The sequence below is a fragment of the Aspergillus sclerotioniger genome, assembly GCF_003184525.1.
Source record: "Aspergillus sclerotioniger CBS 115572 chromosome Unknown BO94scaffold_54, whole genome shotgun sequence".
NCBI lineage: Eukaryota > Fungi > Ascomycota > Eurotiomycetes > Eurotiales > Aspergillaceae > Aspergillus > Aspergillus sclerotioniger.
In genome coordinates this window covers 99,381-113,459 of record NW_020291044.1, presented here as the reverse complement: position 1 = coordinate 113,459, position 14,079 = coordinate 99,381, and the positions used below count along the sequence as shown (strand labels likewise).

The 14,079-nt window shown below is 51.4% G+C and overlaps 1 protein-coding gene across 1 annotated transcript; it reads left to right on the top strand.

Moving 5' to 3' along the window:
* Positions 1-12,447: 12,447 nt before the first annotated feature.
* BO94DRAFT_335122 (histone deacetylase complex subunit SAP30 Sin3-binding domain-containing protein) lies at positions 12,448-13,738 on the top strand. The gene is made up of 2 exons (XM_025607007.1): positions 12,448-12,944; positions 13,042-13,738. Exons 1-2 carry the CDS (start codon positions 12,723-12,725, stop codon positions 13,528-13,530), a joined length of 711 nt encoding a protein of 236 aa, XP_025461562.1. The 5' UTR covers positions 12,448-12,722; the 3' UTR covers positions 13,531-13,738.
* Positions 13,739-14,079: the final 341 nt, after the last annotated feature.

The window sequence follows — 14,079 nt, the reverse complement described above, 5'->3', positions numbered from 1 at the left end:
GGAGGGTAGTGAAGGTAGGACAGAAGCCGGGTTAAAAAGACACGTTCGGAAGGGATGAGAAGCCGAGGCGGCGGTGATGCACGTCGCGACCAGGGGTAGCTATATCGGCCAGTCGATCACCACCCGCTAGTACCCCAGACCGAACCTTGGCGAGGCGAGATGATAGGAGGAGCCCGCAAGGGTAACGAGGATCACAGGCCCTATGACGAACCAGAGCGGAGCGGTAGTTGAGTGTCAACGGATTCCCTTTCAAGTATTGAAGGGATACGGAATGTGCTAGTAATGATAGTGGTGGTGGTGATGGTGGTGGTGAACCCGGAATCGGAAATGGACCCCGGATGAGTAGCGAGCCGATGTTGAGCGAATAGTCTCGGGAAGCAGAGAGAGAGAGGGAAGAAAAAAATCTGGAGAAGTTGGATCTGGGGAGACGACGGTATAAGAAGAAGAATCGGAAGAGTGAGGAAATGAGGAATGGAGGGGAAGAAGAAGGAAACGGAGCTCGGGGGAGGGGAGGGAAAAGAGGGCGAGTCGTAGAGGGGGTGGGTTTATCGGAATCGGAGAGCAGAATTGGGAACGCGAAGAAAAAAAAAATGATTTTTACCTAAATAATAAAAAAGGAAAATAGCGAGGAAAAAAAAAAGGAAAAAGACTATGTACTTTGTGTGGGGATGAATATCGGGGGGCAAAAAAAGCAGGCTCTTGAGAGGAAAGGGAAAAAGAACGTGCTTGAACCAGATCGGCTGCTTTGCTTCTTGGGGTTTCAACCGGTCACTTTACCAGTTGGATGGAACGAAGGCTTTCTTGACCCTTTATTTGTGTAAAAAAAAAATGTATATTTTTTTCCTTGACATATTTTTACTCACTTTCTTTCCTGGCTCATCAATCGACTCTATACTTCCCTTCCCTTTTATTATCCTTCCCATATCATGATGGCACCGAGTCCTTGAATTGACGAAGGTCTCCATTTGTTGCCTATCTCGGGGCTTCTTCCGTCTAGTCTTCGGACCACGCACGGTGTGTTAGAAAAATTCCACTATTACTGACCGGGAAGAATCAGAGTCCAAACAGGTAAGGCGTGTTGAAAAAAAAATAATGTGGGGCGGGCTAGAGTCGATAGGGATTACGGAGTAGAAACTGGAACTGAAGAAGTGGCTGTGTGGTCTGGAGAAGTGCGTGCCCCGTATTGTTGGGTGTCGGTAGGAGTGTAAGGTAAAGCTGTACGGAGTATGATCGGGAGGGTTCCGTCGCCTGGGGTGGTGGTAGGTAACTGGTAACTGGTAACTGGTAAGATACTATCACGAACACGAACAGCAGCCCCTTCCCATTTCTCCCCCTCCACCCCTCCCCGTCTCAGACTTCCGCACCGGCTATCGCGGATGATCTGAACAATCCTCCTCGATAGGCGACCGCGTAGATACCTAGTCCCTATCGGTAGTCGGGATGATGTCTCGTCCGTGGGTGACCAAGCGCGGCTGATTACGCGATTTGTCTCGCCGGTCGGATAATGCGAGACACCCTTTAAAATCCATGTGATAGCTACCTCCTGTAGGCTATTGATCATTTGCGCGGGAAACGCAATCACCATGATCACCAGTCACCAGTGGTTATCTACAAGGTAGGCAGGTAGGTAGATAGGCAGAAAGGTGGTAGTAGGTAATCATGCCGTATGGACCTTGACCGAAAGCGTGATACGGTCAAGCGGAGGTTGAGCCCAGGGCGGAGGGGGGACACGAAAGGAATCCCCAAGATGATGCCATTTTGATGAGGGTCGATGATGGAGGTATGAGGTGATTGATGGCCTCCCACGCAGTTCTGAATTCTGGCTTTCCTGGTTGTGGTTTACGATTTGCTTATTTTTTGATTTTCCCGAGCGTCTGCGTGCCTTCCCCAACCTGTCTGGGGCATTACCGGGGAAAGAGCGCTGGACCGATCTTCAGGACGGCCCAGTCCAGACCAGCTGATCGACCATCATTCAGCAATGGTTGGGTACAACGAGAACTAGATAACCGGCAGGGGAGACGAACTCACGTCGAATGAGAGTTCCCATTGACCGAGGTGACGGGCGCGATGATCATAGACGGTGTATGGCAGAGAGAGTCATACGATGGCCGAGATCCAATACATCATCGCCAGCATCATCCATTCATGAGGCTGGAGGAGTGTTCAACGACTTTGTAAATAGTAAATACCAAATACTAATCTGAGGCTGCCGGCGGCACCCAGTGGATGGACTGGAGCTCACGAAAATGAGCCGGGATGGCATCCAATGCGCAAAGGCTGACTGTGGGGGAGACAGCATTGCATCAGCCTCATGACTCAGACCAAATCATTGGCCCTGCATCAGCGCCCTCGAGGCACGCACGGCGCAAGACAAGGCGAAACTCAGCTGCCCCCGGACAACAAAGCCTATCTATGGGCCCAACACGGCGATGACTCGACCGTGCCCCCAACTCAAAGGATGTTGAAAGGCATCGCTGGGGGCCAGGCTACTGACTAACGTAGAGTCGGTATGGTGTCTGCATACAATAATACCTCACGACAAATCGAGACTCGAACAACCATCGCATAATATCGGCATTTAAATCCGTCAGCCCGAAGCGATTGCTATTTAACCGGGGGTTGCTAGGTTTAGGGCAAGGCAGCATTAGTGAGAGCTGAGAGGAATCATCCTCGCCCGCAACCCCTGGACTAGCGCTTAATATCTTCACCACATCAGCAGTGGACGCGCCACCCTGCGTCGTTTCATCGGTACCAAGCACCCACGTCTCCGTCAAAGCGAAAGGGGGGGGGTGAGACTTGAGACTTGAGACTTGAGAGGGTATCTAGTAGGAGGCCAAGCTCGGAAATCGAACTCCGCAATCCCCAGGTCCACCCAGCTGCCTGCGCCCGGAATGTATTATTCCCCCAGACAAATGCTCACATCCCCATGTTTATGTTAGCAGCTATCTAGTAGTTCCTCAATTGTCGCCCTCGGGGACCTCGGATGGGGAAATCTCCATGCGGAGATTCGCCACCGAGTGCGGAGTCGGTATATTAACATTGTTCGCTGAATTGCAAGGTGCTAGCCGGTCCAGAGTCCAGGCATCATCGGGATAAAGAAAGATACGGTCTCGGTAAGTCCAGCCAGCCAAGGACTCTCCCGGATGGCCTTTTACGCTGTCACCTTCCTTTCCACTCCCCTAGAGAGAGAGAGAGAGAGAGAACAGTCATGTTTAGTACTTTTTACCCTTCATTTTTATCTATTGTGATAAATATATATCTCATTTCCTATCTATTTGTTTTTCCTCCTGGATTCTAGGAATGTCTTTTTTTTAATCCGATAGAACCTCCTCAACGAGACGGTGTGTGTGGTACCAAAGTAGGAATTATTCACTGTCAGGACGACAATCTAAGGAAGCGGGAGACATGCATCAAGCCGTCTGAACAGTTTCCTTAGTGGTAGATCACAGATAGTCCAACCCCGAGGGGTCCGCGCCGACCGGGGACTAGATCCAGTACGTCAATACCATGATATCAAGGGTTTCCCCCTGGTAATTGTCATCGGACAGGATGCAGAAGGTCATATCGTCGGCTGGAGGTAACACATGCCACATTAAGGGCCACTACTTCCATTGTTATCACCTGCGAATCTTGGGGTGCCGTTGATGTTATCTTCACACCCGGGCAGGGAGAAGGGGAGGAGGGAGGGAATCCGACGGATGAAAACCCCCACTGGGCGATATCGTGGTTCTGCTGCCAGCTCTGATAGGCTAGACTCGGCTGACGGCCGTCTGCGATCAGCGGATGTCGGATCGTGACCTTGGATGGTTCGTTCGTGGCCTGGAGAGTTCCCGGGACCAGAGAGGAAGGCGTCGCGACATGGCGGATCCCAAGATATGAAAGGAGGGGCAATGGCTAATAAGATTCCTCAGATAAGGCGACAAAAGTACAGATTCATTCACCAGGTGCAGATACCAAGAGGTGGTGGTGGTGGTGGCATGGACATGTTCTCCGCCTGAGACATGGAGGGGAATCCGGCCGTCACTATCTATCTACCTGCTAAGCTACTACATTCTACACCATACACCACCCGACTCACCACACCCCCTCATCTCTGCCATCGATCCTGCCTTATCTCTATCATTTACGAGAGAAAGGATGCATCACACGAAATTCTTGTGTGTGGGGTGGGGGATGGAATAATAAAAGCAGGTCTGCTGAGCACCTGATGCCGGACTGATTGCCGGCACTTTGCCGGTGTGTGATACCCAAGGAAGGGGCGCCCAGCAAATCACCCCACCATCTCCAGGCTTGGGAGGGTGGGACAAATGGGGAAAGAGAAGACGGAGGTTGGCACGCAGGTACCGCTGCCTGGTACGTAAACTACCCCAACTAGCCGGAGCCACGTACGTCCCGTATTTATTAACTAGATAATATGTATGTGTCTTAAGACGACATTATTATTACTACTATCATTATTCACGGGAATACTCACTGTTATTGGCGGTCGGATTATTCCCGCAGATTCTGGCCAGCCAGCCTGACATCGCACCACACTTTCCACAACAAAGGGTGTGTAGTGTCTCCCTCCCGATGTGGCACGGTGGTAGTGGTGGTGGTGGCTGTACTTTTCCAGGCAGAAAGTATTATTACGAGCTGCCACGGATATCGGCGGGAGGTCAAGGGAAAGAGAAAAGAAGAGGGCGGTCTCCTCACATCCGCTCTGCATGATGCCCCAACACACTATTGAATCAAACTGGCGCTGATCATGGCGCGACAACTCACTTACCCCATAGTCTAGAAGGGTGTTTCCGTTCTAGAGGCCTCCGTAGAATCCCGGGCAGGTCAGTGAGTGAGTGAGTGTCAAGCAGGTGAGTTCTTCCTTTACCCCGGTCATCCTTCCTTCATGAGTACTCCGACATAGTAATATTATTCATCATCATCATCCCCTCCGCTTTCCTCTTCCGAAAGACGGAAGATCTTCCCCGCGATCAACGCGGCCGGTGATCGACCCTCAGATTTGGCAAGGCCAGGCCCATCCCTGGCTCTACCTCCGGCTCGAGGAGGGCTCTGACTTACTAGATACTACCGGAGTAGGCCGGGGATCTTCCTAGCCAAGCATGGGTAGGTGACCACTTGGTTGCAGACAATCCCTTGTCCTGGAGCATCTTTTGCAGGACTCGGCCCGTCTGCAGTGTCTCTACGGGCTACGAGTCCACGAGAGGGTCTCAGGCTGGCGCGTTACCAACCCTTCTGCCAATCGCCGGTCACTGCGACGGTAGCTACCGGCGGCAACCGTCTTCCCAGTTTTTGCACCCAAGAATGGGTGCGTAAAAACCGTCCTTAGCGTTTCGGTGATGAGGAGGATCATCGAAGCACTACCATCATCCTGGGAGCCGTTTATCCGCAAAAGGATTGCGACTCGCAGGAACTGCTCCGGCTCTTACCTATCTAGTATCTATCTAATATCTATTCCTTGGGGAAGAACTCCGTACCGCCCCGCCACCTCGTCAGATCGTCCCCGACCCCACTCTGAGATAATGAATTGCTTCATCCTTACGGAGTACCAACGACAGTTCACCTGTAGCGCTCATGATCGTCCCCCAGTCTGTCGCGGAGTGCGGAGTATATCTCAAGCACACCATGTTTACTGGACCACATGATCTCCGACGTCGCTTTTGCTCCCATGAGATACCTAGAATGTCCTGAGCCAAGGCCAGAATAGTCGTTGCACATCGGGCTCGGTTGCACCCCCAGGAGGGGCTTGAGGAAGGCCTTCAATTGACTGCGCTGCCCTGACGTTGCCTGATCTGTTGATGTGGAGTATCGTATGGTGTCAGACTCAGACCATCGGCCCACGTCCTAGTATGCGCCCTCTGCACCGGCCTTCCCTTGTGGCACGAACCAAAATTTTCGTGCTTATCGGATTCTCTCTGCCCCTCATTTGATAGCATCACAATCATCTGGCAGCCTAGCCAAAAAGCTACATTTCGAGGGATATTCCTTGTTTACGAGGGACGCTGGAGGACGTGAAGCGGTTACATCCGAGCGCGTTGGTATGAAGAAACAGAATTGGCGACTTGGGCTGCGCAGCCTGTCAGTCTTAGTCTGCCTTGCAGTGCGGATCGTAAATGTTTCACGAGGAGCACTCGTACTACCACCAACAGCCGGGGACCAACCAGAACCACGCCCCAAGCTTAGGGGCAGATCTTATTATTAATATCGATGATACATTGCATGCCTTGCCCTATTTTTCTCCCCAGGGTCGTTGTTGTCATCGAATGCTCGTTTCTTTTCTTTTCTTTTTTTTTTTCTCTCTGCCCCGTGGTCCCCTCAGCCAGTTAATGGTCGGATGCGGTTGCATGCGCTGTGGGAATACACCGCTTGTATGAAAATTTCGACGATTTCCCATCTGACTCTGCAGGAAACTCTCGGCCATTCATGTTGGTTTGCTGAATGACCGCAGTATCCCAAGTCATGACGTGTTGGGAGGCAGGAATGTTAGCAATACCACCTGGATAGCCTGATTTCATCAAGTCAGTCGGGTAATCGACCGGGTAGATCTGTCACGAAATGGTGTACCGGACTCGGACTGGGCCCTCCAGCCCTAAAGGACGGTGCCCTGGCACTCTCCGGACTCACACGAAGGCAACGAGTCATCCGCGCGAAGGCAAGGTATGCAGATGGTTGCACCCTTCCAATGAGCATGGCCAAGAAGAGGTAAATTCTTGGATACTACTACTACCACCAACACCAACACCACTACTACTGGCCGGGCCCGTCGAAGGCGACATCAGAATGCTTGGCGGCAATGTGCGGGGGTGGACTCTGGGGAATCTCCAGACTCCAGTGACCTCGCCTGGTCATTCGTCTACCAAGCCGAGAAATTCGAGGTCCTTGGTCCAATGAGAACGCACTATGCCAGAGAGCGACGGAGCGTTGGAGAGATAGCTGCTAATCAATCTACCAGTGGTGTGCAGGAAATGCTTATCGGGCAAGCTGCGATGATCTAGTGCAACCCGGAGCTGAGAAGGGGCTGCCTACCTCTCGCAGATAGATTAGGTGGTATGGGAGGTTACCGTACGGCTCGCCCTGATTGCGGTCGAGGCAACTCGCACGACCCGACCCAACTTAAACACACGCACCTGAGACTCGAGAAACCCCCCACAAGGCGCCAAGTTCAGCGATCCGGGGATCCACAAGCTTCTGGAACGGGGCGTAGCGGCCAATAAGGCAGCAAGGACAGTGTCACTGATATCGCCGATTCACAGGCTTCACAGCCGCTGCCCCCAGGTTATGCGGGGCCGCGCTTCCGGAATCCGGACACTTCCCCTTTAGTACGTACGGTACCGGCCGTGTTACACAGTACATACTATGGCTGTCGGTCGTATTGACGGTGGTTGGCAGTCACGGCTTATCATTGGTCCCCAAAGAGAGTTTCTTATCTGGCATTAGCTGTGGTTTTTACGGACGTCAGCTCTGACCCTGATTCCGTCCGAGAGATCTCAAGGACAGATAGCGCGGTACCCTAGGTCGCCCCAAGGTCCTTATCTGACTATTCACTATTGAGGTCCGCGTAGTGCGTCCCGGGCAGGTCCCGGTGGCCAATGCTAGGCCATGACGCGGGTGGAATTTACCCCGAAGTTATCCCTCCCCAGGGAACCGCTAGCCACACTAACCTTATGTTGTTTCCTCTTCCGATCACACCACCCACATCCCTCACAAAGATTCTGCAGATTGCTGCCCCTTGGACATGGGTTCTACTCCGCAGTGAGTCTACCATTGACCACTCGATCGTTACATCCGGGGCAGAGAGAGGGGGCAGGAGGGGGCGACACTGCGTACTTAAAAAAAAAAAAAAAAAAAAAAAAAAAAAAAAAAACGGCCGCCGTTAGGTTCTTGCGTGATGACACGTCGCCTGTAAGCGGCGGAATGGGAAGGTACGGCGAGGAGCGTGGCGCCTCTGGTCCCAGCTAGGACTTGCCGGACAGCGAGGCGCGCTACCCCTGCTACGGAGTATACGGGGTACAATTGCCAGAACCGACCTAGGGCACATACGTACCTGACTAGATACTATCCAGATAGTAGTATCTACCCCGTGTCTATTATTATAAGCAAAGCCACGGTCTCTACGGGGTACCGCTAGTCCAAGCTTCAAGATAGTTCTATATAGCTCAGGATAGCTCCTTAGGCCGGTAGAATATTAATGAGGATTGACCATCGCCAAGTGGTGCTCCTTCTAGTTCCTAGTCTACCTTAGTGAGGTACTAGTGTAGTGCGAAAAGCTTGGAGGGACTCGGGGAGCGAGACGGCGACTGCCAGTGCCTGCAGACCAAATCCAATCCCAATAAGATCCGGAATCACCCTGAGATAAGACATCTGTCTCTCCCGTCGCTAAATCAAGCCATGGCATTCCTTTCCCCTGAGTAGTGGTGCAATCAAGCGAGACAATAATTCCTCCATGTGCAGATACTAGATAGTACGGAATACTCGCATGGTAAACACGGGGTTTACATACATATACAATTTATTAATATTAATTAAAATTCGGCGCCCCTCTTTTATTTTACCTATTTTTTCCTTTCCCCCCTCTCCTCTCATTCCTTTCAAGATCGTCGTCATAGCTCGAGGGGCTAGAACTAGGTACTGCTGGTTGCCAATAATGTCGATGATGCAACGACCGACCCCTTTCACATGCTATCTGCAGGTTTAGTTTAAAGTAGTGATTATATTTCTCTGCACGGCATATGTAGATGGTAAATGAAGTAGTACATATTCCGTGTGCTTACTCAAATTGTTGCCCTGCCATTGAACACACACGCGCCGCCCTTCCCGTCCTACTTACTGTGTTGAGAGTGGATGTCGGTGTTTCCCCAGACCGCCAGGAAGGCGAGGCAACAATAACCACCGCCATCACCACAACAACAACAACTACTACTACAACAGGGGATAAGCAAGTACCCAACTTGACCCTTGGATATCATTAATCATTCCATATCGCCCCCTCAGGGTAGCCAATATCTACAAAGATAATAGATAAATAGCCACTAATACTCCGTAATAAGCGCGAAGAAACAACGAAATAAAATATAAAAAAAGGGACCGCACCACCCCAGAAACAGAAAATAATCGAATTTCAATTTTAAAAAACCAACAACGGAAGATGGCCGGGATTGCGTCATGGAGATGATTTGCAGCTAATCCAGGAGTCGAGACATGGGCCTGCCTTAGTGGCGGCGCACTGCCGCGTTTCTAGATGACAATCTCCCGCGTCTGGAGGCACTGGATCAGGCAGTTGACTTGCCTAGTTGAGAACGCCTAGCCACAATACGGACAAGGGAAAGGACCGGAGATCCGGTGAAGCTTGGGTTAGCGTATTAGATAATATCGGGTTCTAATCTACAGAGGGTTGCTTATTTTTTTCATATGGAGTTATCATATCATATCATGGGTTTGGGGTTATCACGGTGTGTTGTTGTTGCTGTTACTGTTTATTATTGATGGAGTTATGGCCTTATGGTCAGTCAGCTTCGGATCAGCTCAGCCAGACCAGCCCAGCCCAGCTCACTTGCCACGTCAGGTACTTACTACATCCTGTCGCTTTGTCGGGGCGTGGTGATGGTGATTGTTGTTATTGAGGTCGGTCCCTCTTTTTTTTTTTTTTTTTTTTTTTTGTTGGTACACATACTGGGTCCATTGGGGCTTTCTGTTTACTCTACCAGCGATATGTCAAACAATGGGTACCATTGAAGAGATTTCGTGTTCTCCGTAAGAAAAAAAAAACAACAACCAAGGCACCATCCTGAATCCAGACATTTTACGAACAAGTTCCGGGACAAAACCTGCAAGAATGAGACGGTGATCGGATGATTTCGGGATGATTCCGGGTCCTGTTCCCCTCTGGGGGGCGGTTTGCGACTAACGGGGCTGGCTGGGTAGTTTATCAGGGCGGATTGCGGAGAAATTTCTTACCTAACCTGTCCCCTCCTTTCTCTCTCCAGATGGGCCGGAGCCACGCGCTCCCCCGAAATGGTACCTCGGTGAAGGTATCGCCTGTATCTACTTCCCCCTTGTGACAAGACTGACGACCACCCCCCCCTTTCCCTGGTATCTAGATACGGAGGTCCTATCTAGTCGATCTACTAGACGAAAATTTCCCCCCTTCCCCCTCTCTTTGGCCTTTGGCCTTCCCCTCCCCTCTCCCCGGCTGAGGCAATTTTTGCATCGGCATGTCCGTCCCGAGTGCTGGCTCTGCCGAGTCTGTCCCGAATCCCGTGGTGGTCTGAGCCGTCTTGACTGGCGGCGGCCTCGCTCAGTCTCCCAGCCCTGATTTCTGGGGACCCGGACGGAGTACTCTCGCCCTAGGCTGGTTACTGTTCCAGGTAATCATGTAACTATTCTGGAGCCGTTGATGTGGCCAATTTGCCAGTAGGGTCATTGCTCTTCCCTCCGTACCTCGGCATTTTTCCCTCTTTTCTTTTCGGTAGAATATTTGCCCTGTTCTACGGAGTAAGCATTGCTTATCGCACGTTAAGGTTTTACTTTCAATATAGCTTCGATTTTTTTTTTCCTTTTCGCCCCATGCTCCTTCGTATAGTTTGTCATCTTGAGTCTTTCTCTCCTTATTTTTTTCGTTGATGGGTCTCAATGGCGGTGAGCAGAATTTTCAGTATCCATCTTGATTGACTCAACGGAAGGATCGTGAGATGTGTGCCCAACCAGTACATAGGTAGTAGTAATAATATTGCGACGGAACCCCCGTGATCCAGCCATCATGTTTATGCCGCTATTTTGTACCATTTGTGCGATGGTGGATCCTCCATCAGACCACCCCCATATCTACCTACTTATTCTCACTAGTACTAGTCAAACTAAACTTACATCATCTAGGTTCCGCTGATATAGTTAACTAAGCGATACATATAACTAAGTTAGTACACGTGATAAGTACTAGTTAGGGGGGGGGGGTGGCCGTTACTCCGGACGGAGTCGAAACCCTGACATACCCCAGGCAGCTGGAGAGAGACACAGGGACACCAAATCCCGAGGCCGGTCCTCCCTGCTTGGGGTGATAAACAATATTCCGTGCAACTGATAGGCGGAAGATTTTTAGTCCACCAAGCAACCGTCCCATCCAGTTCCTGTCAATGGCACTAAATTTACCCTCATCCCATCATGGGTTTCAGGGTGCTTTGCTCATTTCGGCATATCCGAAGACGTGCCGGCGCCTTTTCTTTTCGTTCGAGCAAAAAAAAAGCTTACCTACCACACCTAGATTAGGTGCCTATCTATCTAGGTACTACTAACGGGCCAACCGACAGCCAGCTGAGGTGGTGCTCATAAGTGCTCAGCTATGGTGTGCCGTCCGTGTGAGATGATAATAATACGGGCAGCAGGCACCCGCATAGCCCATGTAGTCGCGATGATGCCATCCAATTGGGTGCTGGGATAATTGTCTCGAACGACCGAGACTCTCCATGGCGCGGCGGCATAAGCATGGAACCGTTCTAGTCGGCAGCCTTACTCAGGGGTACAGTCCTGTAACGGGCGCCCTTTGCTGAGTTGCTCACGCCTCGCTGGCGCTCTGACTACGCCCATGACGTCGGGTTGTATAGTAGTAGCAGCCTACTTAGTAGACATCTCTCCTGCCTTGCTGGGCTAGGACCCTGTGGTGTGAGGAGGGGTCGAGATAACGGAACTGCAACCACCAACCAATCTTTTCCGGCTTCCCTTTGGTCTGGACCATAGCAGGGTTGTGCAATGCTGCATGGGAGGGGCTTCAGGTGTTCGGATTAGGAAGCAGCCTTGATGGTTGATGGGTTGGTTAATATCGCAGAGTGATTATGGGGGAATGCTCTCCCCTCGGATCAACGCTACTTGGAATGGGGAGGTACTACTATAGTACCCCTCCATAATTTATATATCTACACAGCGCGTAATGGGGGGATATACTGAAGTTAGTATATCAGGTATTGATTGGCTTGATAGCATGGGCCACGGTCATCATTGCCAACGGGTCAACAGGGTATTCAGAGTGAAGCTGTCGTAGTTTCGAGAGTGAATCCAAAGCGAACATGTGACTTCGGTGTAACCTTTTTGGGGCTGTTGTTTCTCGGGTTCCAAACTTAACCTCCGGGGGAGTTATAAGCTCCTTGAACTCGCCGAGTACATCGACAAGGATACCCACGAGCATTCGGAACCTGCGTGTGACGAGTTGGAGACCCAGCTCGTGTAGCCTGCTGCCAACCCACCATGGCTACATTCTCCCCTCCACACCCCGGAGACTAGTCCGAGGGGATGATGGGTGACTAACCGACCAACCCCCCTGGACATCATGATAATCTCTTCAGCTGAAGGCAACAAACGTGGTTTTACTTATGACCTGTCAGCTCTCTGATGTGGCATATCTCAGTCAAACTGGACCTGTCTCTGCCTCCTCAACAAGCACTTCTCGCTCTTTTCCCTCCTTCGCGCCCGCGAAGTATACTCGGCAATATTGCCTGATGCGGTCGCGATGATGTCGCGCCTGGATATTCTGCCGCGCCTGGCCGCCTCCCGTCGGCCGAAGCAAAAGTTCATTCAGGCCTGCTTTTCTACATGACAGTCCGTCTTGCGTCGTCAGTCAGTTGGGTCAGCAATTGCCTGTGGCTATTCAGTCCTTGTGAGCTTGATTGTTGGGGGCTGCGACTGCCCCGGCTGCCCTTTTCCCACCACCCTCTCCTTTTCTTCTTTCTCTGTCTGCCATGGCTCCCCCGCGGCAACGGACGACAGCCGTCCAGGACGACTCTCGTTCTGAAGGCTCTAGCACAGCAAGAGAGCATAAAACGACGGCTGTCAAAGCTCGCAAAGGTGCGGGCGGCTCACTGGCCGTGGCTGCTATGAGCAGCCGCGAGGCAAAAGTTTCTGGGAATCTTGCGAACGTCACCAGCGCCCCGGCTGGAGGCGAACAGGACAATTCACCAAAGGTACGTTGTAATCGGGTATCATTTGCTATTTGCCGATCGAACCTTGTCCTTTCTGTATCATTATCTTCGTTTGGGTCCTGACATGGATTGGATGTAGATCCCCTGGTCCGAAATGCCCCTCGATCTCCTCCACTCCTACCGGCACGCCTACAAATTGTCTACTCCAAGCGCCTTCTCCAGCGAATACGCCCACCTGCTCCTCGGTCGAGGAATTGGTCTCCGATCGCCGACAGCTATCGCCGCCCAGCGAGCTCATCAATCCCGTCAGGATCAGATGACGAACGGCTCCCAGTCGAGCGCGTCCACATCCCGAAAAGCTTTGCACAACCACTCCTCCGCCCCCAATGGCGTCAGCACAAATCACAAAGACCGCCGTCCACACAAAGGACCGGATACAATTGATGGCAAGAGTGCACTGCACCATATCATCGGCCAGGACAGGGTGTGCAAGAACCAGCTTGCCGTGACCGTCCGCAAACATTTCAACAGTGCCGGTCTTGCAGAACAGGAAGCCATTGCACGGTTTCTGTACAAGGTCCGGGAAGAGGGAAGAGGGCGACACTTTCGTCTTCGATTCCAGCCTTAATTCCTACACCACCTACCTCATTTCCTTTCTTCCCTCCATTCAACCCGGAAGAATCCTCCCGGACGTGCGGATAGCTCTCTCGGCACCACCTCGGCTCCTAGTTGGCACCTAGCCCTCTACACGATTCGCTTCGGGTGTGAATTCTCCCGGGAGCCTTACACTTTTCTAATATCGTCATTCTTCTCGCTCTCCCTTTTGGTCACCAGACATCTCCGTTGTTTGACCTTTTCATGATACCCATTGGTGCTATTCAATTTCCTTTGTTCTTCTGGTCTGTCCACACGGGACTACGTTCCCATGCTGTGATTGAATTCTATGTCCTTCCAACGTCTTCCGCTGTGATTACCTCCTATATACGCGACTTGGTTTAGACCCTTGTCAATCTCAAATCTTCTCCCATCTCCTTCCTGCTCATATGAACACATGTATATTACTCTGGAAATGGGATATATTATTGGTCTCTCTGCATTCTGTCCCTTTGGTTATAGAGACAGCCCAATGGCAGTTCACGCCAGCCAAACCAACCATCTACTCGTCGAATATTGTATG